Source organism: Diplotaxodon limnothrissa, linkage group LG22, assembly GCF_057381915.1.
Source record: "Diplotaxodon limnothrissa isolate DT_005_m linkage group LG22, D_limnothrissa_male_GT1.1, whole genome shotgun sequence".
Lineage (NCBI taxonomy): Eukaryota > Metazoa > Chordata > Actinopteri > Cichliformes > Cichlidae > Diplotaxodon > Diplotaxodon limnothrissa.
In genome coordinates, this window is record NC_140616.1 from 27504943 (window position 1) to 27531888 (window position 26946).

Below are 26946 nucleotides of genomic sequence, written 5' to 3' on the forward strand. Positions count from 1 at the left end.
TTTAAAACAGGCAGCAGCCGCGGGAAAGCGAAAGATGAATGTTATGACACATAGAGTGATTATGCAACACAAAACATAAATATTCCTATCTGGCAAACAGAGAGGCCAGAGGGTTATCTGTTTCTCAGTGTTGAACTGTATGCACTATCCTATATAACGACTTGTTTGTTTTGCAGATCTACATGTTGAGAAGACAAAGGAATTGTGCATTGAACTGAACCAGCTGAGCAACAGAGTCTGTGTGATTCATGATGGAATGCTTAATGCTTGGATGGCAGAGGACTTCCTCCACAGCACATGGCATATCACAACTGCATTCGTTGATGCTACTGTTTTACATTTGATGGCATCGTTCCTTTGTCAAGCAATAACAATTTGAGTAAAACAAGCAAAAAATTATGAAGTGAAGTCAAGGTGGATATTTTGATCAGATTTGCTCACATTAAACCTCTTACCCAGTTAATGCTTTGGCTTTAACTCTGTAGCCTGGCTCAGGCAGACGCATCCTACGTGTCTACCTGAGGCTGTCCTTCCATTTTATGGAGGCCTTGCATAGTCGCCTGACCACTGGGGAGCAGTCCGGAGGACAAGAACATTCTCAGAAGGAGTCTCCACAGCGAGGCCCTCAGTCCAAGTCTCCCCCCCAGCCCTGTCAACAACAGCAAACCGGCTCCCCAAAGCCCCATGGCACATTACAGCAGCCCAAACAATCCAGAAGGCAGAATCCAGAACGCAAACGTCTCAGACACCAGCGGCAGAGCATTGACTCAGATACAGCACCGGCGAATAAACAGGAGGCATCGACAGCAACGAAACCAACCACAGGTTTGAGTTTGACTCCAGAAATCCCACCTTCCTCAGCAGGCGACCCTGCCCAGTCTAAACCAGAAACCCAGGAAGGGACCCCAAAGCAGAAACGTGAGCGTAAGCCTCAGAGACCAGGGAAATATGTTTGCACTTACTGTGGCCGTGCATGTGCCAAGCCTAGTGTTTTACAGAAACACATTCGCTCCCACACGGGTGAAAGGCCCTATCCCTGTGCCCCATGCGGGTTCTCTTTTAAGACCAAGAGTAACCTATACAAACACCGTAAATCTCATACCCACCGGGTGAAGGCAGGCCTGGCACTTGGGGAGTCGAAATCGACAGCGGAGCAAGCCACAGAGTCGGACGAGGAAACGAGACAGCTATCATCAGCTTCTTCTGTTTCAGAAAGACAAGACAGTGGAGCCTCAATCAAGAGTGTTGAAACGGACATGGCCAAAGATTGCCCTGGAGGAAACAATTACTCCTATGCGGTGAAAAAAAGATTGGCCCTGCGCCTAAGCAGAGGAAAACACACTCCTCAAGACTCATCTGATGAAAAGGCGTCATCTTTAGCTTTAGGTAGTAGAGGTAGTACAGAATCTGGCTATTTTTCTCGCTCTGAAAGTACAGAGCAGTCACAGGACAGTCCTCCCAACACAAGTGCCAAAAGCTATGCTGAGATCATACTTGGTAAATATGGACGCTTTGGACACCTACAGAGGATGTCTCGTCATCAAAACCAGCATCCCTCTGGTGAGGAGGACAAAAGCATCTCATTCACGGTGCCCAAGAAACAGGTCATCGACCATATAACCAAACTTATCACCATCAACGAGGCAGTGGTGGATACCAGTAAAATTGACAGTGTAAAACCAAGGAGATTCTCACTCTCCAGAAAGAACAGTTCTGAGTCTCAGAAGAGTTCAACTGTGAAAGAACCGCTCATTCATAGCCCCAAGGTTGGCGATGTGGGCTATAAAAGCAGTGGCTCTATCACTATGGGAGTTCCATGTGAAAAATTTCATCACCCACCTTCAAATATGGAGCAGCCAGCTAGCCAAACGTCCACCACCCCGCTGGTGCGAAGTCATTCAATGCCACCTGAAGCCAGTTTATTTGAGACCACCAGTGGCGGCCAAAGCAAATGTCGCCTAAGTCAGTCCTTTGATGAACGACAGCCTTCACGTCGTTATGGGATGCTAAGACGACAGCCAGCAATTGAAATTCCACTTGGTACAGAACTTACAAAAGAGGAACACGAGGATTCTCTTTCATTTTACTCTGACAGCTTAACCACTGTGCCTGACTGTAAGCAAAGTCAACCACAGCCATATGAGTGTGAGGCCTGTGGCACAGGATGCAAAGATTGGGTAGGTTATAAAAAACACAAGCAGAGCCTGTGCCTATCACATCAACCCATCAATGAAGTGGTAATTAGTCAAATGGAGTGTTCACAAGTAAAGAACAGTGCAGTCAGGGCAGGCGTTTCAGTAATGCGCAAGAGAAGGAAAGAGGAGAGTTTTGAATTTGATGACCCCTCTTCTCCTTCTTTACCTTGTTCTTCCCTGTCTTCAGGCCAGTGCAAAGATGAAAGCAGTGCAGCTTATGAGGGCCAGAGGAAGCCTGCATTGCAAACTTGTTCAGTAATTCAGCATACTAGTTCCTTTGAAAAACAAGAATCCTTGAGTAATGAGAATCCAGGTGCAGAGGCAACAAAGCACTCTCCACCTCATGAAGATCATCAGCTGTTGCCTCAAAAACAACCTCAACAACATGTACCAAAACTAGCAGCCCGAAAGCTGGTCCGCCAACACAATGTGCAGGTTCCAGAGATCCTGGTGACAAAGGATCCCAACATGAGTACAGACACTTCAGCCGAACCTACCACCACAGCAAAACATCAAGAGAAACTAGATGAATTTCAGTGGCCGCAGAGAAGCCCCTCTCTGGCACAGCTCCCTATTGAAAAGCTTCCTCCAAAGAAGAAGCGGTTACGATTAGCTGAAGCTGCCCAGTCATCAGGAGAATCTAGTTTTGACTCTCTGTCCCTGCCCCGCAGCCCTAGTCAGGACAGTAGTGCATCATATGCATCCAGTCGCTCCACGTCCTTTGAAGAGTCAAACAGACAGGACATGGACGTTGCAACATCAACGCCACTAAGGAGATCAAGAGCTCTTCATATGCTGACGGTGCCGGGGGTGCATCAGCACAGAGAGATGAGGCGCTCAGCATCTGAACAGGCCCCTCACGACCCACAACAGAGTGTCCTCATGGCTGAGACCCGCAGTAAGTCTTTTGACTACAGCTCTCTATCCCCTGAGCGCTCTGCAGTTGGGTGGAGAGAAAGAAGAAAATGTCTATTAATGAGACACACTGCTATCAGTGATCCAGATGAGGAGGAGGAGGAGTGTACGATCCTGAGCCGTGGTCCTGAATATCTCAACCCAAGCAGATCTTCTCAAGCAAAAAGCCCAACTTCTGTACACTGCAGCAGGCCCTCTTCTTCTTCTCTATCAGGGGACACTGTTTTACATAATCCAGTGGAATTGCAGTGCAAAGATATCTTTTCTCAGTGGAAACTTACTCAAAATATTCAGTTGATTGGGAGCACAGAACTGTCCCTTCCTCATGACCCATCTACAACTGTAAAAAAGGAGACCTATACAGAGCAGGCCCTTGCTCCTGCACCACAGCAATATCATACGCATGGACCATCAGGGGCTGCCAGAGCCCGCTATCTCCCCATGTCTACAGGGCTGAAACTAGAGATTCCTCCACAAGACGATGACTACTCAGTAAGTCGCTCCCATGTTCGCCAGTCTGCCCCTAACATCAGTTCCAATCTAGAAATATTGAGGCCAGTCACAGATCCAGCAGTTGCAGTGCGCCTCCAAACAGACACACACACCCCTGCATGCGCCATATACACCACATTGTCTCAGTCCACCTCCCCTAGGCCCCAGGAGGCAGTTAGTGCTGTCCCACAAAGTGCAGGTGTTTCAACAGCTGAACAAAGACCCCACAGGGACATGAGTCCAGATCTTCAACTGTGGTCTGATGATAGCCTCAGGTTATCAGGCTCAGGGGGCAATAAACGGATGCTTTCCCCCTCAAACAGCATGGAGCTGCCTCCAGAGTCACAGCAGCAGCAGAAAAGAGTAAAAGAAGAAGAGGAGAGGGAGATGGGTTGTTCTGACAAAGCAACAGTTGAGACTTGCAAGCACAAGCTCAAACAGGAGTCATGTTTACCTGCTATTTGCTCTCCCGTCTCGCATGTTGGGCCTTCATTCCCCAGTCTGCTGTCCAGCACCTGTAACAGCTGGTGCTATTTAAACTACATTAAACCAAACCCTTCTGCTCTGGATGAACAGAAGCCCTCAGTGTATTCGTCGTGGTCTACTAGTGGCTATGACCCCAATCCACCTGGCCTCTCCAGCAAGACAGTTCTCTCTCTGCTTCAATGCAAGCAGAGGCTCAGTCCATCCATATATACACTATCCCCCATGTCAGTGCAGGCAGCAGAGTCAGTGGAGCAAGAGGACGACAAAAGACCCTCCTCCACAGAGGTAATTACAACACTGACCACTGATTACACCTGTCGGTAGACCTAATCGTTACTATTGTAACAGAACTGAACAAAAATAATCAAATAAAACTGATCAAAATGTAAGGACTGGTAGGTGATAAGAAGTAGAGCAGACACTGAGACACTCCATATAGGAGGCATAGAAAAGAGTGGGTTAGCTTTCCTTACCATTTTTGTTATAGAATCCAAAACGGGAAATGTCATTTAAAGGGGTCAAAATTTAAACTGTTGAAATGAAGCGTGTGTCTTAACACATGTAATAAAATACATCGTTCAATGAGAATTCCCAATTTTTGTCTCCCTGGGCATGCTGGAGCAGAGTTGGTGAATTTGCCCGTGTCTCTTTCGAGTGTAGGTCTGCAAAAAGCAGTCATGCTACAGAGACTACGAGGGAACAAAGAAAGGACATACATCAGTGGATGACAACAAGTCAAACAGAAAGGAGGAGAAGGAGGAAGAGAAGGAGGACGAGGCAGAGGAGGAAAAGGTCCAGTCATGCTCCAGAAATGAAGTTTGGGTCTCGGAGAGAGGGTGAGTATGATCTCCTGATAATCGCAGCAGTATGTTAGCTAACCGTGTTGGGTTCTGGAATGTGATGTTATACATTACTCAGTACTTTTCTTAAAAGTAAGTAAATATGTAATGTAGTGCATTATCAAAGAAAGTAACTTGTAACTCGTAATGTGCACGTTGTATTACTCTGTATCATGACCTCCAATGTATTGTCTCATATTTACCAGTTAATACTATAAACCTCAGGCTACAGTCTTACATACTGACACAAAGGCTTGTCCTAGTGAGAACACACGCCTGCAATTTTATTTATTTTATTTTTATTTTTTTAACAATATGAACACAAAGCTAAAAACGCAAAGCTGAATTATCACAGTGATTCTACTTTACAAACATGCACAGATAGAAATGGAGGCTGCTACGCTGCAAGCCTGACTGCTCATTACTGCCTTTGTTACCTGTTAAAGTTCAGGGTCTGGCTGCTGGTCTAAGGTTGGCATGTTTCGTGTCTCACTATGGGGGAACGCCTCCTGCGTGACCTCATCAGAAGCTCAAATACCATTACGCCAGCCCTTACAGGCTGGCTAGGTGACGCCCATGTCAGGAGGGGCTAGTGCCTCCCTATATAATAGGCTGGCATAGCGTCAGATGTCATTTAAAAACCTCTTCTTGTTTCTCACAGAAGCCTGTAGACAACTGTGCTATTGGGTGCTAAAGCTAAACTGTCCACAGATTCGAGTGAACAACTCGGTCGCCGGGCGCTTTGTTCCCAGCTTTTCAGTTGTCCACTAGCATACAAGCAGTAGCAATACTGTTCTGTAGCTAGTGCTGGTGCCAAGTAGCAATACTTTCACCCAGGGAAGTAGCAATATTTTCCGAAAGTAGCAACACTTTGCTAACAAAGGTACCTCTAGCTTCACCATCAGGTAGCAATACCCTTCGACGCTAGCAGTTTTACACATTAGGTAGCAATACTTGTAGAAAAGTAGCAACACTTTTCACCCCACGTTAGCGAGGAATAGCAATATTCTCCGCACTCAGTGTCAGTCTCGCTAACGTGCGCAACCCTCTAGCTAACCATGGCTACGACGGCCAACGAAGTTGCAAAGCTCTGTCCTTGCGGCAAGAAGATTTCTGCCTGGGATACACACCCCGTGTGTGCAGCATGCCTGGGTTTATCTCACGCTCAGGCTGCCTTGACACCCGCACAAGACTGTATCCACCGCAAACTACTCCGCCGCAGGCTAGCTCGCCAGGCTAACCTGTCGGGTGGCGACCCTTTGCTGTGTGAGGCTGCTGCGGCGCAAGGAGAAATTGAGGTGCCCGATGATTTGGCCGCAACGCCAGGGGCGAGCTGGGTAGAGGCAGACCTTCAGCCCATCGCGACTGCTTTCCCGTCGCTGGAGGCACACGGAGATCGTGAGTTTTTCCCCGATGTTGGAGTCACCTGGGGAGGAGATGCCAACGAGGACGGAGATGAGTCGGCTGACTCGGAGCTCCTGCTGTCTGAGAACGAGGAGGAAGATTCCACCTCCTTGGCTAGCATCAGCTGGGCTGCAAAGCCCTCGGCTACCGGCGAGGTTGAAAAACTGACACCGCCGTCTCCCCTGGATCTCGACATGCAGGACATGTGCAAGCGCGCCGCTGCAAGGCTCAACATCCCGTGGCCCGCCGTACAAACAGAGGTTGTAAAGTCTCGTTTTGACGGAAAGAAATTGCCGAAGGCGAAAAAGACGGGCAAGCATGTGTTGCCTGTTTTCCCGGAGCTACTCGATGAGATAGCGGTGACGTGGAAAGCAAAACCTTACAGCGAGAAACACCCCATCGTGGGGAGCTCCCTGCTGGATTGTGAGGGGATGAGTCTATCGGCCTCCGCCAGATGCCGCAAGTGGAGCCGTTGGTAGCGAGCCATCTTCACCCCGTCTCTGTCCTCATCGGCCCAATCTCCCCCCTCCAAAGCAGACCGCTTCCAGTCTAGCCTTACAGATAAGTGCTACAAGGCAGCGGCTCTGTTAGTAAGAGCCCACAACGCCTCCTCTATGCTAATGGCTTACCAAGCTGAGCTAAAAGACGACATGACAACTAAACCAGATACCACAGTGTGGAAAGAAATCTGTGTTATAACTGACCACGTCCTCCGCCTCCACAAGGTAGCCATACAGGCTACTGGGAGAGCCATGGGCCTCATGGTTCTTCAGGAGCGAGCACGCTGGCTCGGGCTCACCAACCTGACGACCAAGGAGAAAGAGGAACTCCTCGACACCCCTGTCGTGCCTCAAGGTCTCTTCGGTGCGGCTGTTACATCCATGCAGAAGAGATGTGAGGAGAAAAAGAGAGATGATGAGGCTCTGAAACTCTGCCTGCTGAGGAGGGCCCAGCACGCTACCCCAGCGGCACCGCGCCAGTCATTCGCGCAGGCAGCGTCTCGCCCGGTCCCTGCTTTCAGGATTCCCAAAGTGCCTAAGACGCAAGCAGCCCCCCAGGCTGCCGGGGCCCATAAGAATCCATGGACTCGGAAACAGTCTCCCCAGGCCAGACCTCAAGCGGCCCCTCCTCCTCTCCCCGCTGCCGCGATCGTGAGGAGGAAGAAGTGGCCAGCCTGACAGCCTCTCCTCTAGGTGGGAGCAAACCCAATTTCTCACCTTCATGGGCTGCCTCTCAGCTCCGTTCCAGAGCAAGTTCAACAGGACATGTTCCAAACAGAGTGCTTAACTCGGGCCGGTGTTCCTGTCACCGGACCCGCCAGAGGGAAAGAGCATTCTGTATTAAAAAAGCCCCGACACGCGCATCCAGGCAGTTTGCCGAGGGCGCTGTCGAGTGTTGGCAAACACATGAAAAAAATCAAATGTGATGATGCAGATGAGCCCGTCACCTCGCTCGCCTGTGACAGAGGTGATGGGACACCGAAATGGCGTATGTTTCGCGCTGCGACCACAAGGGGGCGCCAAAACGCCATCTTCGGTGGAGTGGCCAGTGAACCCTGTGTCTCTCCACATGAAGAGCACCTGCATTCAGTCAGCATGGGTGCTGAGGACACTGGAAAAGGGCTACAGGCTGCAATTCAATGTCGCTCCACCACATTTCAAAGAAATTGTTTACTCTCGTGCTCTGGGTGAGTCTGCCAGTTTTCTCCTGGAGGAAATTTCCACCTTGAGAGACAAAGGAGCTATAAGAGTTGTCCCTCCCGAGGAAATGCACAGCGGATTTTATTCAAGGTATTTCCTTGTGCCAAAGAAAGGGGGGAGGAGGATGAGAGCCATTCTGGATCTCCATGCCCTGAACCGGCATTTAAGGACATACAAGTTCAGGATGTTGACGCACGCCTCGCTGCTACGGTTTGTACGAGCGGGCGACTGGTTCACATCAATTGACCTGAGGGATGCTTATTTCCACATCCCCATATATCCCCCACACCGAAAGTATCTGAGATTTGCTTTCCAGGGGATAGCATACGAGTTTGTAGTCCTGCCTTTTGGTCTCTCACTGAGCCCAAGGGTGTTTGTGAAATGCACCGAGGCAGCAGTGGCCCCGCTCAGGGAAAAGGGCATTCGGGTGGCCACATACATCGATGACTGGCTGGTGGCAGCCCCAACCCGCCAGGGAGCGACTTGTCACACAAATGCTCTCATACACCATCTGGAGAGTTTGGGTTTCCAGATAAACGTGGAAAAGAGCACATTGACGCCAACTCAATGCATTACTTTCATAGGGCTCAGCCTAGACTCCCTCCGGGTGAGGGCTTTTCTGTCCCCAGAGAGAACAGCGGCCATACGGTCATCCCTAGCACTGTTTCGCAGAGGCAACACAGTGACCCTCAAACAGTGCCAGAGGCTGCTCGGTCTGATGGCTTCTTCTCTAGTGGCGATAACACTGGGAGGCCTGCACATGAGAGGCTTTCAGTGCTGGGTGGGCTCGCGGGGACTGGACCCTCACCGAGACTGCCACCGTCGCGTGAGAGTCTCTGCAGACTGTTCGCTCGCTCTCCGCGAGTGGAAGAAGCCAGGTTTCTTGTCTCAGGGTGTTGCCATGGGGGCAGTTTCAGCCAGGAAGGTGATTTCCACAGATGCCTCTCTTTCAGGCTGGGGGGCCACCCATGAAGGCAGAACAGTGAATGGGGAATGGGGCCCTCACATGCGCTCCACCCACATAAACTGTCTGGAACTGCTGGCGGTTCACCTGTTGCTAAAACACTTTCTCCCTTGGCTGAGAGGTCATCATGTTTTAGTGAGGTCGGACAATTCCACCGTTGTGGCCTACATCAACAGACAGGGGGGTCTGGGGTCCCCCAAGTTACATACACTGGCACACAGACTGATAGTCTGGAGCAGTGTCCACCTGCTGTCGCTGAGAGCAACTCACGTGCCGGGAATCTTGAACTTTGGAGCAGATCTTCTCTCCAGGGGCAACCCACTGTATGGGGACTGGAAGCTTCACCCAGAGGTGGTGAAGCAGATCTGGCTGCGATCTCCGCCATCAAGGTGTATTTGGCAGCAATTTCGGCCTGCCATATTGGTTTTGAGGGGAAGACTGTTGGCCAGCATCCCTTAATATGCCGTTTCATGAAGGGTGCACGGCGTAAATTGCCTACATCTAGGCCGTTGGCTCCATCGTGGGACCTTCCCACAGTATTAGCTGCGCTCTCCTGTTGCCCATTTTAACCCCTGGAACAGGTTGAGTTAAAATTTCTGTCCTTGAAGACGGCTCTATTAATTGCTTTAGCTTCTGCTAAACGCGTAGGAGAGATCCACGCTCTCTCAGTGCATCAGTCATGCATTCAGTTCTCTTCGGATAATACGAGGGTCAGTATGCGGCTCAACCCTGCCTTTGTTCCGAAGGTTATCGGCACATTTTCCCCTGTAGAACTGCCGGCCTTTTGCCCACCGCCTTTCTCCTCAGAGGAGCGACAGCGGCTGCATAACTTGTGTCCAGTCCGTGCTCTGCGCATTTACATGGACCGAACCCAGAGTGTCAGACAAAGTGACCAGCTGTTCGTGTCCTGGGCTAAACCACATATGGGAAAGCCTGTGTCTAAACAGCGCCTCTCCCATTGGATAGTAGGAGCAATTGCCCTGGCCTATACTAGCAGGGGCCTTCAGCCTCCTGCTGGCTTGCGTGCGCATTGCACTAGAGGTCTGGCAACCTCATGGGCTCTCTTTAGGGGAGTTTCTATTCAAGAGGTGTGTGCAGCTGCATGCTGGACCTCACCTCATACATTTGCTAGGTTTTACAGGTTAGATGTGACGGCACCTAGCCTAGCGCATTCAGTCCTCAGTGCAGGTTCTTCCCGGGTGGGGGCTTCTCCCCTGTGAAGTGCTGTTGGGGACAGTTGTCTTCTTAACAGGCATGTCTGGCAATCCGGGAGTCAGTATTTCTCCCATAGTGAGACACGAAACGAATGCTATGAAAGAGAACTTAAGGTTATGTATATAACCCCGGTTCTCTGAGTAGCATGAGTGAGTGTCTCACCATCACCTCTGTCACAGGCGAGCGAGGTGACGGGCTCATCTGCATCATCACATTTGATTTTTTTCATGTGTTTGCCTTGCTATGGAAGCAAGGAAGAGGTGGGCTCGTTTTGAATGACATCTGATGCTATGTCAGCCTATTATATAGGGAGGAACTAGCCCCTCCTGACATAGGCGTCACCTAGCCAGTCTGTAAGGGCTGGCATAATGGTATTTGAGCTTCTGATGAGGTCACGCAGGAGGCGTTCCCCCATAGTGAGACACTCACTCATGCTACTCAGAGAACCGGGGTTATATACATAACCATAAGATTTTTGTAACACAAGTAAGATTATCCAGCATTGTTAGGTAATAATGATACATTGTTTTTATTTATATTGTAATGCTCTGCATTACTTACAGCGCAGAAAGCATGTGTCACATTCTGTTCTGTGTTCTGGAAACTGTTGTCGTCCGTTACGTTGGACAGGCTAAGGGTTGGCTGTCTGCACCAGCAGAGTCCATCTGTTGAAGGCCTGAAGCCAGGAAACTACCTAGCTTCCTCTGCTCCTGCAGAGATTCATTTACACCAGCCATCAGAGCCATTCACATAGAGCAGCAGTACATTGTTGGCTGTGTGTATTGGTGTAACACGGACATTGTGTACACACATGGCATTAGTCATTAAAGAAAATCTGCTGTACAGACAGAATGGAAAATGGACAAATGCTATACAAAAAAAAAGAGCTTGGGCCTGGGAATATGCTGAGGAAACATGAAACAAAGGCTCTGAAAATGTTTTCATTTGCTGATAGTTTGGAAACTGTTTCCTGTAGGTTTATGGGTATAATGCTTTTTTGTAAAAGCATTCCCAAAAACATAATAATATTAAGATGAGTCAAATATTGACTATATTTTGTTTTATTAACCCGCTGAGGTTCAAGTCCTCATTGGTGATAATCCTAACCCTATTTTGGAGGAGAGCAAAATGGGTATTTTGGTTAAAACCCTTTAGCAACCCTTTAGCCATTCTTAAAAATAATTTCTCAAAACAGCTTGCAGATTAACTCATCTAACTCATTGGTGATGACCTCACCCTTAAAGTTAACCTTTACCCTAACTCTAGAAAATCGGAATATGATTTTTTTTTTCTCCTGTATTTATATTGTTCTTTCAAGTCTTTGCAATAATGGAACAAAGAAATAATTCTTAAGATTACTCTAAAAGAGACTTATCAAAATGAGGGGGTAGGCTTATCGACAATTATTACTTAGACCAACAGCCCCCAACCTTTTTTTGCACCAGTTTATGTCCGACAATATTTTCATGGACTGGCCTTTAAGGTGTCGTGGATAAATACAACAAAATAAAACCAGTACCGGTACCAAAAGAAGATGTATTCATAACACACTGGGAAAGACCCAGGGAAACAGAGTTAACGATTAAAAAAATAACAATAAAAACCCTGAAAACCATAAATTTCACACCTGAGCCTCAACTCTCACGGACCGGTGCCGGTCCGTGGCCCAGGGATTGGGGACCGCTGACTTAGACCCCAGAAGAACCTTCTAGCCCAGACTTGGCCTGTCAGACCTAGCAGAGGTTGGCCAGGCTATTTGGTTGAATGAGCTTATTATTTCTTAACCTGTAACCTAATGTTTGCCACTTGACTGACTTGCATCTTACTCATGGCAGGAAGACACATTTGATTAGCTGTCAGGGCATTTAATCAATCTTCCAACCTTCATTTTAAATACTGTTCTAAATCAGCGTGAAACACAGTATATTAAAGGATCATTTAAATGCAAGTAACCATAGTAAAAATAGCTGTGCTTAATGATGTGTAACAGATATGAAGTACACACAGTAATTACTTAAAACTGAATAATAAGCTGTGATGTGAACACAGTGTTATCCTTTGGCAGGATTGGCACAAAGACAGTAAAACACCTCAAAGTGCCCCAATCCCAGCAAATCAGTGGAGGAACTACCTCCGATTTACCCAAATTTGGCAAGAGTCACTGTTCATGTTAAAAAGAAAAGAAAACAAGATGAGCAATGGCTAACACTCATTCTGAAATTAACATATCATTTGAACAGATGTAAGTAGGCACAGTCCGTTCTACTATTCTTATGTAGCACACTCATCTCCTCAGATTCATTTGCAGGGAGGTTAAGCCAGACATGCTCAGTAATTTTGATACCTATCAGAAATAAACACTGCTGTGATGTGATAAGGGGAGTGCAGAGAGGTGCCATCTGTGTGTCTCTTTTTTGGTTCAGGAGTGTGTCTGCGAACAAATCCCTGTTGTGACTCATGTTGACGCTCATCGCAGCCTTCCTAAAAAGAGTGAGTCATCCTCACGCCCGCCCGCTTTCTGCTTTCTCCGTCTGCTCTGTCTGTCTGAGGAACATAAAGACACAACGGAGGCAGCAAGCTAGTGGGATGTTGCCATTTTTTCCTTTCTTTTTTTTGAAGTGGGGAAAGCCAAGGGCTCTAGGTTCAAATCTTGAGTGGGAACGGGTGTTACATGAAATTTATACCTGCCGAGTACAGTATAGAGGTACGAAGGCAAAGTGTTTCTCTTTCATTAACTTGGAAGTTTTCCGACACTGTAAAAGCAACCATTTATGATACCTGCTGAGTTTATCCAGCCACACAGCCTGTGGTGAAAATAGAAGAGAAAAACAGCCAATTATAACCAGAACCATTGTTTGTCATAGGAATGTGTTTTTATTTTCAGTGTTTTTTCACGTTTATTTGGAGCAGCTGCTGGTTTGGGCGAGGGTTTCCCTCCCTCTTGTGCCTGTTTTTATTGGCTGCGCTTTCAGCAAACCTCTGGACCTGAAGCCGCATCGAAAGCTCCCTCTTGTTTGGGCTTGGTGGTTGTGTTAGCTGTGAAGGGTGGGAGGCGGAGGGGGCTGGTTTTTGGCTTATGAAAGCTTCTCTGTTGAAGCTGAAGTAGGTGCCTCACTGAAGGAAGTCTAAGTGAAGTGGTGTGGACCCCAAGCCCAGCCGCCACAGTTTGAAATTCCCATGTTGTAAAGGCCAGCACCAGACATTACTCTTACATTGGATAAATGCAGTCACTAACAGGTGCTGAAGGGCCCCCAGCCTGGCTGTCAGCTCCTGTTACATTCATATTGATTGCTGCTATCATCCTGAGCTGACTGACAAGGAAACACCCTGAGTACCAGACTGAAACCTCTTTCTCTCTCCTTACATTTGCAGATCAAATAAGAGGTATGATGACGCACATGGTGGAGTTGGAGAAAAGTGCCAGTGTGACGATACTACAGTAATCACCAAGGAATCACCATCATTTAACTACAGTTTCTGTGAAACCGCATTCAAAGCTACAGGTAATGACAGGCAATAAAATGTTTTTTCATTTTAAGTTTCTTGTATGTGTTCTCTGTGCATCAACAGTGAGCGGCTCTTTTTTATTTCCAGGGAGTCTTACTGAACACCTGATATCTAAGGGACATGGAAAGGAAACCTGCTGTTATCCAGGGAACACACATGAAGGTACAACTTGTTTTTGGCTAAAAATAAATGCAGTAATTGCTTTGTAAATTACATGCCCTGTGCTCCTTTTTCTCTTCTTTTTTGTCCTATGCTTACCACATTAGCATTATTAGCACTATTCTTACTGTGTTAAATGTCTGCTTCTAACTCCTTATTATGTACACATTTTACACATTTTATCAAATGTCAAACCTCTTTAGATAAATGGAATATGGAACAAGAGGCCAGGCCAGCATTTCGCCTTTAATTTAACATAGTGACCCGCTCTACAAATTCCTTCAAGATGCAGAATTCGATAAAAATGAATAGAAAAATCCTAAGATGAAAGTTTCTACTGCGTTTGAGTCATTTATGTTCATGCTAGTTTCTCTCAGAATTTCTCAGGCTATGGGTTTTTCGTGGTATCGTAGCAGATGAGGGAAAGGTGGCATTGAGTTATTTAGATAAATGAAACTGAGTTTATTAAGATCTGCAAGACTGAGTTTTCAGTTCTAGAAAAGCTGATCAGAATAAGTTCAATCGACTATTTTTCACTTAGAGTTAAGCGTGTGTGTGTGATGAGTGAGTAATAAGTTACTGTTAATAGTAAGAGTTAAGTAATAGTAACTGTTTTACATGTTACTCAGAAAATGCATTGCAGCCTTTGAAGTCTTGAATGAATGTAAAGTTTTGTAGGAAATTGAAATATAAGCTTTCATAAACTCTCTACATGTTGACATCTACATGTCAAATTTGAAATAATCTAAATAAAGTTCTTGATGTTTTGCCTTACTAATGTAAGAAAAATTTGAAAAAAATTTAAATATAAAATTAATTTAAAATAAACCTTTTTTTCTGTCCTTAAAGTCTGCAAAATCTCATCATGTCAGCCAAATCAACAAAAAGGTCATCAGTGCTCTGGTGCTGGGAAAAGTGGAGATCAAGGAGATCCAAACACCAAGGACAAGTATGACGGGCATAACAAAGACAGCCGGTCCACAGCGGCTGAAGGCTCTGACACTAACAGAGAGAAGGTTCATCCAGCACATCAGCTGGGGGAGTCTGAAGGCAGCTCATCCTTTCCGATTACCTCCAGGGATTCCACCCAGAAAAGCTCAGCCAGTGCCAGAAGGGCGTTGTTTGCCCGCAGACGCCTCGACGCTTCAACGTTAGCATCCTCTGGAGGTCCTCATTCTCCAAGTAGTCAAATCCTGACTCCACAAATTGAGCTTTCTCCATCTCGTAACCCATCACCCAGGCCTTGCCAGTCCCCTGCTCCTCCTTCATCCCTCTCCCCATCCAGTTGTCATGTCTCCACCGCCTCACAGAGACCAATCTCCCCTGTTAGAGGCCTCTCTCCTATAATAGTGCAGTCTCAGGGGTCGCATTCCTATGGGTTTCTGGGCTCCCTGGCTGACACCTCTGCTCACTGTCAAGCCCATATTCATCCAAGGGAACAAGCATCTACGGCAAGGCTGGTGAGTGACTTCAAAACATTTTTTGAGTGTTCTTCATAACGATTTAATTTTTTTGTTTTTGTATACTTAAGTCAGAATTTTGCTGCGTGTATAATTACCACTGGCCAAAAGGTGGCTTTTCTTCAAACCGTGTCACTCACCTGTGACTTGATCCAACTCTATTAGTTTAGCCTAAAGTTTTTAAATAAATCAGGTTCCAGCTCACAAAGCCAATCTTGTGTGGTTCAGCTAAATTCCAGCAAGTCAACATTTAGAATAAATATAGATAGGCTGGTACATATGAGGTTATTTTAAAGTCACATTTATTGGAAAGGTAAGGAAAGGCAGCTCTCTTGTTTTATATCAGACAAAGCAACCATGCAGCTCCTAGCCCTAAAATAATGCAGGAGAGCTCCCAAATAGACACATGTTTTCCCTGGGTAACCAGGGGAAAAAGGAAAAGCAGGCCAATCACTAAATTCTGAAGATTGGAACCACATGTCAACAACAAAAATAGCGTGGGTGAGTATCTCGGCTCACCCTAATTAAAAACTGATAAGCAAAAAGTATACACCAAACATGTTATGGTGAAACTTCACCACATACCCCTCACACTAATGTGGGTCCCAGAGGAGCAGGTACTGATTCACATTCACGACAGAGTGACCTCTTGTGTTTGCATATACACGGATCAGATATAACTTCATGACAAACCTGCCTAATATTGTGTTGGTCCCCATTTGGCTGCCCAAAGAGCCCTGACCTGTTGAGGCATGGATCCTTTAAGTCTTGTAAGTTGTGAGGTGTGGTCTTCATGATTCGGTCTTATTTGTCCAGCACATCCCAGAGATGCTCAATTGGATTGAGAACTGGGGAATTTGGAGGCCAAATCAACACCTTAAAGTCATTGTTGTGCTCCTCAAACCATTCCTGAACCACTGTTGCTTTGTGGCAGGGCACAATATCCTGCTGAAAGAGGTCACAGCCATCAGGGAACACAGCTTCCATGAAAGCGTGTACGTGATTTTCAACAGATGGTATGTACAAAGTAACATCCTCATGGATGGCAGGGACCCATGGTTTCCCAGCAAAGCATTGCCCAAAGCATCACACTCCCACTGGCTTGCCTTCTTCCCATTGTACATCCTGATTACCAGGTGTTTCCCAGGGTAAAAGCAATGTAAAAGAAAATGTGATTCACCAGACCAGGACACTTTATTCCATTGTTCCATGGTCCAATTCTGATGCTCATGTGCCCATTGTTGGCACTTTTGTTGGTGGACAGGGGTCAGCATGGTCCCCCTGACTGGTCTGTGTCTATGCAGCCCCATACACAACAAACTGTGATGCTCGGTTCTGACACTTTTCTATCAGAACCAGCGTCAACTTTTTCAGCAGTTTGAGCTACAGTAGCTCGTCTGTTCGATTGTACCTACTGTACCTGTAAATGTTTTTTTTAATAACCACACTGACTAGGAGACACTACACAGCAGTACAGCACTTGAGCAAGCACGCTTCAAGTAGACTTCAACTGGACTCGAAAAAGTCTAACAGTAATGTTTCCTAAGCTTTCCATGTTGGAAAATGGGACATTTCAAACAAGGAGGAAAAAAATATCCATCCATCCATTCGTCTATTTTCTTCCACTTATATGTGGCCAGGTTGCGGGGGCAGCAGCATAAGCAGAGAAGTCCAGACCTCCCTCTCCCCGTACTCCAGCCACAGCACCAACCTTTCTGTTGATCTCGCACTCCCCTCTCCCCTAACTCATAAACAAGACCCCAAGATACTTAAATTCCTCCACTTCAGGCATTCCCTGACCCGGAGTGGGAACTCCATCCTTTTTCACTTGAGGACCTTAACCTGAAAGTTGGAGGTGCTGATTCTCATTCCTGCCGCTTCACATTTGGCTGTGATCCACTCCAGGGCGAGTTGGAGGCCACCACCTGATGAAGCCAAGAGAACCACATTATCTGCAAAAAGCAGAGACGAGATACTGAGGCCACGCAAGTGGAAGCCTTCCATCACTATGCCTAGAAATTCTGTCCGTAAAAATTATGAACAGAATCAGTGACAAAGGGCAGCCCTGGTGGAGTCCAACGGTCAACCTTACTGGACCAACCCTTGAATATCCTCAGGAGGCTAAAGAGCTGGTCTAGTGTTCCACAACTGGCATGAAAGCGGCAGGTTCCTCCTGAATCAGCTAATGGACGGACCCTGGCATAGATTTTCCAGTCCAGAGTATCCAGAACATATGGCCGCAGATCTGATGATACGATCACAATCATCATCGACCTGCAGCCTGCGATGTCCTGGTGCCACTTGCACTCATGGACACCCTTATGTTGGAACATGGAGTTTGTTATGGATGAACTATGGTTTGCGCAGAAGTCCAGTAACAGAGCACCATTCGGGTTCAGATCTGGCAGGCTGTTCCTCCCAATCTCGCGCTTCCGGGTCTCACTGTTGTTGCCCACATGACCGTTCCCAGTAAGACGAGAAAGTCCCCAGGTGGAGCACCCTCAAGAAGTCAGGGACTCCAGGAAGGCCAGGTACTCTGAACTGTCGTTCAGTGAATAGACATAGACGACAGTGAGGACCCGTTCCCCGACCCAGGGAACAAACCCTTTCATCCACCAGGGAAGAACTCCAACATACTGGCAACAAGCCGAGAGGATACTAAGATACCCATCCCAGCCTCTCACCAAGGGCAACTCCAGACTGAGACATAGTACAACCCCTCTCCAGGAGACTGGTTCAAGATCCAAAGCTGTACATTAAGCTGAGTCCGACTCAATGCACAGACTCAACCTCACGTTGAGTCTCACGTTCAGGCTCCTTCCCCACCAGAGAAATTATGTTCTATGTCTCAATCTCTAGTCTCGGCAGCCATGGATCGGTCCACCAGGGTCACCACCCATGGCTGCTGCCCAGCACGCACTGTACCCAACCCCTACGGCGCCTCCTGCATTCTGGGCCTACAAGAGGGTGGGCCAAGGTCCCTTTTTCAGGCCGTGCCTGGCCGAGTCCCATGGACTAAGGCCTGACCACCAGGCGCTCGCCTTTGGGCACCTTCCCAGGCCTTGCTTCAGTACAGGGACCTGCTAACCCTATCCCATGCAGGGTCAACTGTTCCCTGGATCTTCAGCTCATAGGGTTTTTTTAATCACTCTGTCTGGTCCCTCAGGACAAATTTGCCATGGGAGACCCTAACAGGGGGCAAAAGCCCCCCCACAACATAGGCCACGGGATGCACAAACCCTTTCACTCTTTGACAGCGGCGATATTCAGTCTGCCATGATTCTTTTCATTATTTATTATTCCACTTTAGAGCAGAACTACTATTTGTGTCCAAAAGCTGGGACACTGTAAAAATCAGTTTGAGGAAAATAAAAGGTGGGGGGGACCTCTATGCAGTGATTTGCAAATCATTTAATCGTAATTTCAACCCTATATCCTATAGATGGCCATATCAAAATGAAACAGATATTTTTATAGCTTTTTAAAAAAGATATCTTGTCAAAATACAGAAAATGAACTGAGACAGAAACAGTTTCTAAAAATTGTAGGTGAATTTACCACCAGCAGAGCCACTGAAATTTCAGTTTGTTTTTGTTGTAGTGTGTAGATGAGGTTGGACTGACCCACATCCCCTCGCATTCCATGCGTCCTCGTGGAGCCCACAACCTTCTGAGTCACCTTCCTCTGCACTCGCAGCAGCCAAGCAGAGCCCCAAGCATGCTGATTCCAATTGGGGGGATTCACATGATTCCGCCCAGGTCCCCCCTGCAAATGTACAGCTTCCTGAGCAGCACGACTGCTAACACCTCAGGGGCATCCATGAAACTGAGCGAGGCTCCAAATGGAAGGCTTGCTCTGCCACATCGCAAGGACGTTCTTAAAGAGATGCCGCTGAGCAGCCAAGCCAGCCTACCGAACCCTGAGGCGACAGGACAAATGCCTGCAGGTGTCCTACCCAACAAAAATAATCAAGGATCCTTCACCATCCAGCAGCCGTCGAGTCCCAGAACAGAGACGAGACACCTGGAGGTGAGCGCAGATGCACCTGTTAGAGAAAGATGTGTTTACCCTGAGAACTCTCAAGGCCAAAAAAAGACTCCTTCCTCCCAGACACAACTCTGATCGGAGGCAGAGTCCGAAGGGACAGTGCAAAAAGACTAAGACCAGCCTGTGGCCAGAAATCACCACACGCTTGTTTTGAGTCTGACGACAAAACGCAAAAGCACTTGAGCACCGCTTCTGAATGACGCTGTTATGTAATTATATTATTAATATATATGGACACTATGTTAGATATGCAGTATGTTTTGTAAATCTTTTTTACCCTTCTTTGATGTCATTGGTGTTTATTTATTTCTGTGCTAATATGCAAATTCTGTACTATATGCAAAAGCAGCTGGAATGAAAATAGACAAAGTTTAAATCAGTTTCCCTATTAACCCTGTTGACAGCTAATATACTATTGCTGTGTTTATGTACTGTATTACCAAAATGGATATAAAAAGGTATCGCAAATATTTATTCACCCAACCAGTATTTTGAAGTGCAATTTTATGTCAAGATTGTGGTTTAATATGTCATTCTTAAAAGCTGTGATTATTATTATTATTATCATTATTATAATAATTATTATTATTAGTCTGATTTTTGTTGTTATTGTTGTTAATTTTGTTTTTAAAGAAGCAAGCTCACGATTAGCTCCTTTTCTGAAATCTCCAGGAAAAGAAGTTTCAGATCCTTTTCGAGTGCACTGACAAATGATTTGATATCCAGTGGAGACCTGTTTCACGTACACGGTAGCTACGGTGCAGTTTTCTTTCATAAATAGATACATGTATTGTTGTGTTGTTGCTTTTTCTACATAATACAATCACTGTCATTTTCATGTTTACCATTAAACTTCTCATTTTTACAGATTTCTATTAAAACTTTTGAAAGTGTGTCTCGTTTTCTATTTATTTTCATTTCAGTTATTTAAGTTTAATAAATCCTGTTGATGTATGGAAATTAATTAAAATCAATGGGATCCTGAAAGAGGTGCAAGATGCCAAAATTACAAAAAAAATAGTGATCCAAACAAAATACAATGGAGTTAAGTTTAATTTATAGGGAATACATTTTTGTTTATGACATGTAAGAGGCTCAGCAAGACTGGTTCTTTCTTGAAATAATGTCAGTAACATTAATTAGCTGCTATGAGGTAAGTCAAGCTTCTGTTTCCCAAATATTTCATGGGACATTATCAACTCTGACATCTTGCCCATCTTGATCTCTTTAAAAACATTAAATTTTTTTTCGTTTATACCGAGTTTACTTGTTTGTGAGGTGTTTCATCGTATATAAAAAAATGAAAATAAAAAAAGTAGGTATGCTGTGTGCTGTGGGTTTTTACCCCACAGCTGGGCAAGCAGGCATTCAAGACTGTGAATGTGATAACTCAATACATCGGTGCATCAACTAAAATTCTCAGATGAGTGTGAATCCCATGACCAGGAAATCAAGGTCAGAGGTCAAGCCCCCTGAAAATCTTGTGAATGCAATAAATGGAGTGATGTTACCTAGGATTTTCAAATTTATACCATAGGCACATCTATTAGGCGCTAAAGGGCAGCACTGGCCACCGCCAGTACATTCATGCAGTTACCATAAACCTTCACCAAACCTTTACCAAACACCTTCTATTTTCTATCTGTTAACAAAGTGGCTGATTAATCATTTTACTACCACAGCGCTGTTTGCTTGCTGGGAGCCTGACGAAATGATGACTTCTCCGTGGATGTCAGTGCGGGCTCTGTATAAGGACAATGGGTTTCTACTGTAGCTTAGTAAAAAGAAAATACAGTCAAAATTAAAAAAAAAAAAAAAAAAAATGTAGCAGGCAACTCATCTGAAGAGCTTGTTTTCACCAATGGAAGTTGCTATGATTGTTCTAAGTAATTCTTGCAATCCAACAAATGGATCTTAAAAGACTCATTTTTAAGATTTAATTGTGTGCTTTAAACAAAACCACATCTTGGGGTCAATAAAACTAAAGTTAAAAAAAACCCAGCTACAAGTAGGTGTTAAAAAGTGCTTTTGATCATAGAAATGAAAGACTGAACAATATTATGTACTAAAAACAGTAACTAAATAGTAAAATGGAACTGCTTTCACAAAGTATTTTGTTTTGCGCTGTAACACTGAAACAAAAATTTCCCCTGACAAATACCACCCCTAGTATAAAAATTAAAAAAGCTAAAAGTAAAACCAAAACAAAGAAAAACATTTCCAAACATTAAAAACTGAAATGAGCAAAACTCTGGTAACTAACAGAAACTAAACTTAGTTTAAAAAAAAAAAATCAAAGTAGAAATAAAAACTAATTAGAAGGTTTTTGTTTGTTTGTTTTTTAAACTATAATCTTGCCAAAATAGTCTGTGGATTGATTTTAATAATGTTGCTGTTGATATTTTCCAAATGTCATTTTTGAGTTGCTGTGAATGTAAAGTTACATTTGATTTCCACTGTGCTGTAGTGGAACACATTTAAACACGTCAGCATGTTTAAATGTTTCAAATACGTTTATTTCCTATAGTAAGCTAAAAGATAAAGGAGATACAATAGTCTGTAAGAATCAAGTGCATTTTTCCTGGACTGAGCGCACTCCATGCTGATGATTATGGCACCATCCTGTGGATATTTCATAGCATAGCAAATTCCATCTCATGGAATCAAAATATTCATTTCACCCCCTCTTTGCTGTCTGCTCGGCTCGTGCAGCTCTTTGTTCTTAGGTACTGAATGTTACTCTTGTCACCACTGGGTGGCAGAAGAACTCAAATTAAGGCCTACTGTTATTCTCCGCTAGAAGAAATGACATCATCCACTAAAGGTAATGGAGCACATACAGAAACCAAAGTCAGACCAGTTGGGGGGATTTTATTGTATATTTTCACAGGTAATATGGAGACAGTGACAAAAAAATAATGAAGTGAAAAAAAATCCCCACATGACAAATTTGGGAAAAAAGGAAAGTTTTAATGTAGCACTATAATTGTCTGCGTTTGTGTTTTATCAGCAATCTACAGATAAGTTTCTCAGTAAAGGAAGAAGTTTCAGGGAAAGGGCAGCCAGACACATCCCCAAAGCTTTAAATCATCTACCCGTGAAGAGGCGTGCATTTATTTACTTACAGTATAAAACAAACGTTAACGTAATTACCCAATTTTATGACGATAGTTCCTAATAGGAACGTTGTGATATGTTTCGTTAGAAAATGAGCTGCAAACAATAACCCAAAACGGGGAAACCTGTCTGAGGGCAAAGTAAAACAAACAGAACTGAATGGAGATTCCTGAAAACTGGAAGCCGGGTCGGGTCGGGTGTTAATGCAGGGTGGGTTTGTTTGCATATCATCTTGTTACTGTAGTAATAATTATGGAATTATGGAATATGACAATTTTATGAAAGCAAACACACAAAAGACAGGAAAAGGTCAACAATAAAAACATGTGTAGATAGTTTCACTTCAGAGAACATCCTGGAAGTTGTTATTTCTAATGGCATCATTTTTTAATTTTTTCATATCTCCCATGTGATCCATTCGTGTTAATGATATAAAGCTCAGAGTTTACAAATAATATGAATGTAATGAGTCAGATGAAGTTCATACACATGTTAAAGGTTTATGGCAGAGTAAATAGAGTTCAACCTTTTATTCTGAGAAAGGCTTTCTCGCATTTAATTCATTTATGTATCACAATTCTGTTTTGTGGTTCTGTTCTGGACGTAAAACCTTTTTTGACAAAGCTTATCGTTGAGGTTAGATTGGCTGACGCTGAAGCATCCATTAGCCATGCTGCTATCGTCTCCGCGTGCTGGGGCTTCCCATGATGCACTGTTTCTTTTCTATTCACCTGTTTTCTCTTTTCTTGTTTTCATGCATCACTCTTAGATTTAATCTTTATTAATTAATAAACGCCCTCCCATAATATGTCTTGTGCTACCCCCACCTCCTCAACCAGTTGTGACAGATGACTGCCCTGACCCTGGTTCTGCTGGAGGTTCCTTTTAATTTAATTTGATTTAATTCCAGAAGGCTACACTATAATGTTTTGGAATGATTGTTAATTAATTAATTAAGTAACTTTAAGAAAAAAAATTGTGTTTATTGTCCCAATGTATTGCAAACCCCATGAGTCACTCTTCCCAAAGAAATGCCGCTTGGTAGATGTTTTATCATTTCCAAACTGTTCTATGTAAACCCTGGAAAAGGTTGTCTCGAAATCTCAGCAGTTACTGAAATAGCCAGACCAGACCAGCTGGTACCTATAACCATGCTGCATTCAGAGCAACTTTGCATGTTCATCTAGCCAAAAACAGAAAAAATAATGAAAATGTTATTGCAGAATAAGTAAATGAAAAAAAGCTTATTTTATTTTGTGTAAACTGTAAGTCAATATTATTAATTATATAAAACTAAACGTTACAACATTTTAAATAACAAAGTTAAAGTTAGCCAGTTATGCTATAAAGAAGAAACTGTGATGTAGCCATTACATTAAGCTAACTGACTTAAAGTTTTAATTTCGCTATCATTTTAACCATTTGATGTTGTATTAAATTGTGTTTCTATATATACATCATACATATACATGTCAACTATTTGTAATAACGGAGCATAAATTATTATTTTAAATGTTACAGTTATTTAAGCTGTTTATTTAACAAAGTTTTACTTCTTTTTATTTGTCTCTGTCTTTATCTCTTCTTTTTTGTTTTGTTTTTATCATTTTCACCCATTTATCTGCTATTTCACTAATTTGCCGTTACATTTACTGTAGCTCATTGTCTAAACGTTTTTTCCCTTCCTGGTTCCATGTGCGACTCATTCTTTTTCAATGATTGACCTTAATGACGCAGACAGGTGTGCCAGGCACTCACGACATGTGATGAATAGAGGCGACAGGAGAGGCCTAATAACAAGTAGGCTGCCGACAGTTAGTGTACTTTCGGTCTGTATTTGGCATACTGGTAATGATACTGCTATCATTCTTCACCTCACTCGCATCAGGGTCCTGTCTGAGTGAGTCAGCGCATTTCTGTACTTAAAATCAGTTAGGTGCCAAGTCCATTTCCTGTCTTCTTTTCTGTTTTTTTAAGCAATAAGGAACAAGGATAAGGTGTCTGCATTTTTCTCTGATGAGGCATTGCATTCCTGATGTACATCAGAGATGTAGTACTATACAAACTTAACTTGGTAATGGAATGAAAGCTTAGCTAGCAGGACAATACCTTTCAGGATAAACATTTAGATAAACTAGCTATTTTTTATAATGTTGTGAAGAAGTCAAACTAAATATAGAAAATTCTGGATGAAAGTATAAGTTTACTGAATCCGCTGTTCAAAAGTGACTTAAAGGAAAAATGTTCCAATACATAAAGATCTCAGAAAAATACTTCTGAAAAGCAAAAAGGCAACAATGCTGAGCCTTTTTGTGTAGTTTGAACAATCTCTCCATGCCTGCGTGGGTCCTCTCCACAGTTCAAAGACATGCAGTCAGTGGGGTTAGGTCATTCAGCCCCTGAAGTGGATGGATATATTTACCTATCAGAATATTTTCACTAAGGTGTTGCCCTGATGTTTGCAGCAACGCCAACAACACAAATAGAAACTTCTGGGCAAAGGAAAACAAACTGACTTTCGCAGTACAACGTGCCTTGGCTGAGCACCCTTTTTTAGTAAGTTTAGAAAATCCCATGAGCTGGTTGTTTTTGTCAACTATGTTCACAAAATATAAATCAAATGTAAAATCCATGAAACAATAGTCAAAGCATATGTCTGTCTTTGTGTCCTTTTGGTCCTCCAGCTTTCTTCCACAGTCCAAAGACATGCTGGTGATCCTAAACTATGCACAGGTGTGGAACTGAGTGTGTCTGTCTCACTGTAATCTTTTCTTGGACTTGTGACGTGTCCACTGTGACCCTGTGATTTGTATAAGTGGAGCAAAGTGGATGAAGGAGAATTACTATCTTCTGGGTTATTCCATTTTGTTTAGTGTCTAATATCATAATGTGTGTACAAGACAAAGCTTCAAAGCCCAAAGGAAGCTTTTAGCTTTTTAGCTAAAATAAACAGCAGAGACACTGTTCTGACTCCAGTCTTTTCTTCAGTCGCTTGTCTACGAAGACTGAGCTGCTGCCTCGCAGTCTGCCAGTTTCATTTTCTCAGTAGAGTTGCTTCTTCTAAGTCTCGACTCTAAAAGTTCTCAGCAGCTAGCACATCAAACCAAACCTTCTGTTTTAGGGTGAGCATGAAAGGAAATGCAGCTACACTAAACAGCAGGAGTGGACAATGAATTTTCCAAAGGGGCCACATGACAAACTGGGACTGCTGTAGAAAGCTGCCCCACTAAGCCTGTAAACAAATAAAATCAATATTAGGCACAACTGAGGCTTCCAAAGTAGTCCAGGTTTCTTGGGAAAATTAATTGGCCATTATTTATTTTGTCATACAGTATGGCAAAATGAATGAACCATGATGTTCTGTAGCTTTCTACAGGAAATCCTGATGTTTTTCTCCGATGCAGAAGATAACTCGGCACGCTGTGGCAGATATTTCATGTCATGATGTCTTATTTTCCAATTGTGTAATGGCCCCGGTGTACGCATTTTTACAAATGCGTCCTGAAGGTGATGACTTGCATGCTATTGTGTCACAATCCGTATGATCGACCTCAACCCCAGGAAAATTCTGCAATTATGGCGCCGCTGTTTGTTTGCCATTACAACAACATACATTCCTCAGCAGCAGTTGGAAGTGCTGAACAGATAAGGGCACATTTTTTTTTACCCGAGACTGGCACGTCTGGGAAAAGCAACAGAGGAAGGACACAGTGGCGAAGGGGAAATTAGGGAAAGTGGACACTTTCACATTGAGCCCATTCCACTGAATTACGGGACAATTTTGCTCTAAAGGAGTTTTTTTTCTTTCTCCGCTGTAACAAAGAGTTGGTCACATGCCAGGCATTTTTGCATTGTGACATCCTTTTGGCATTTCCCCTTCTTTTAAACTGTGACAACACGCAAATCTGCAACCTTCAGCTGTGTTTTTTTTCCCCTCTTGCTTCTGTAAGCGTCTTCTTCTTTCGTCTAGATTTCCGTTGGAGCTGTGATGTTAAATTCCACAACATCTGCAATATTTTTCCAGCCTTCATCACCTAAACAACTGTACTTCTTCCTGTTTTTCAATACGGCTTGCTCTACGTCAGCCACATTCAATTCCATTTATGGTAAACAGCCTATGAAAATGATGCGCCCGCTAACACTCTTTAACTGCTGCTGAATTATTATTAGAGATGGCACGATACCACTTTTTTATGTCCGATACCGATACCGATATCATAAATTTGGATATCTGCCGATACCGATATGAATCAACAAAACTGTTTTTTAAAATATCTTGCTGCATTTTGCAAGTCTGCAAGTTCATACTCAAGTTTAAAACAACAACTACACTAAAGCTATTCTGTTATACCTGTATACAAAAAAAATATTTCATAGTTCAGCAATACTGATCAATCTAATAAATTTAAACCTACACCATCCTCACTATTCTGGTATTTTAAAGAG

At 44.1% G+C, this 26946-nt stretch overlaps 1 protein-coding gene across 1 annotated transcript; it reads left to right on the plus strand.

Annotated features, from left to right (window-relative positions):
- The first annotated feature begins 539 nt into the window (after positions 1-539).
- hivep3a (HIVEP zinc finger 3a) lies at positions 540-19458 on the plus strand. Its single transcript, XM_085346321.1, has 6 exons — positions 540-4373; positions 4749-4924; positions 13583-13713; positions 13805-13879; positions 14726-15336; positions 18937-19458. The coding sequence occupies exons 1-6, from the start codon at positions 540-542 to the stop codon at positions 19456-19458; spliced, it is 5349 nt and encodes a 1782-aa protein (XP_085202447.1).
- Positions 19459-26946: the final 7488 nt, after the last annotated feature.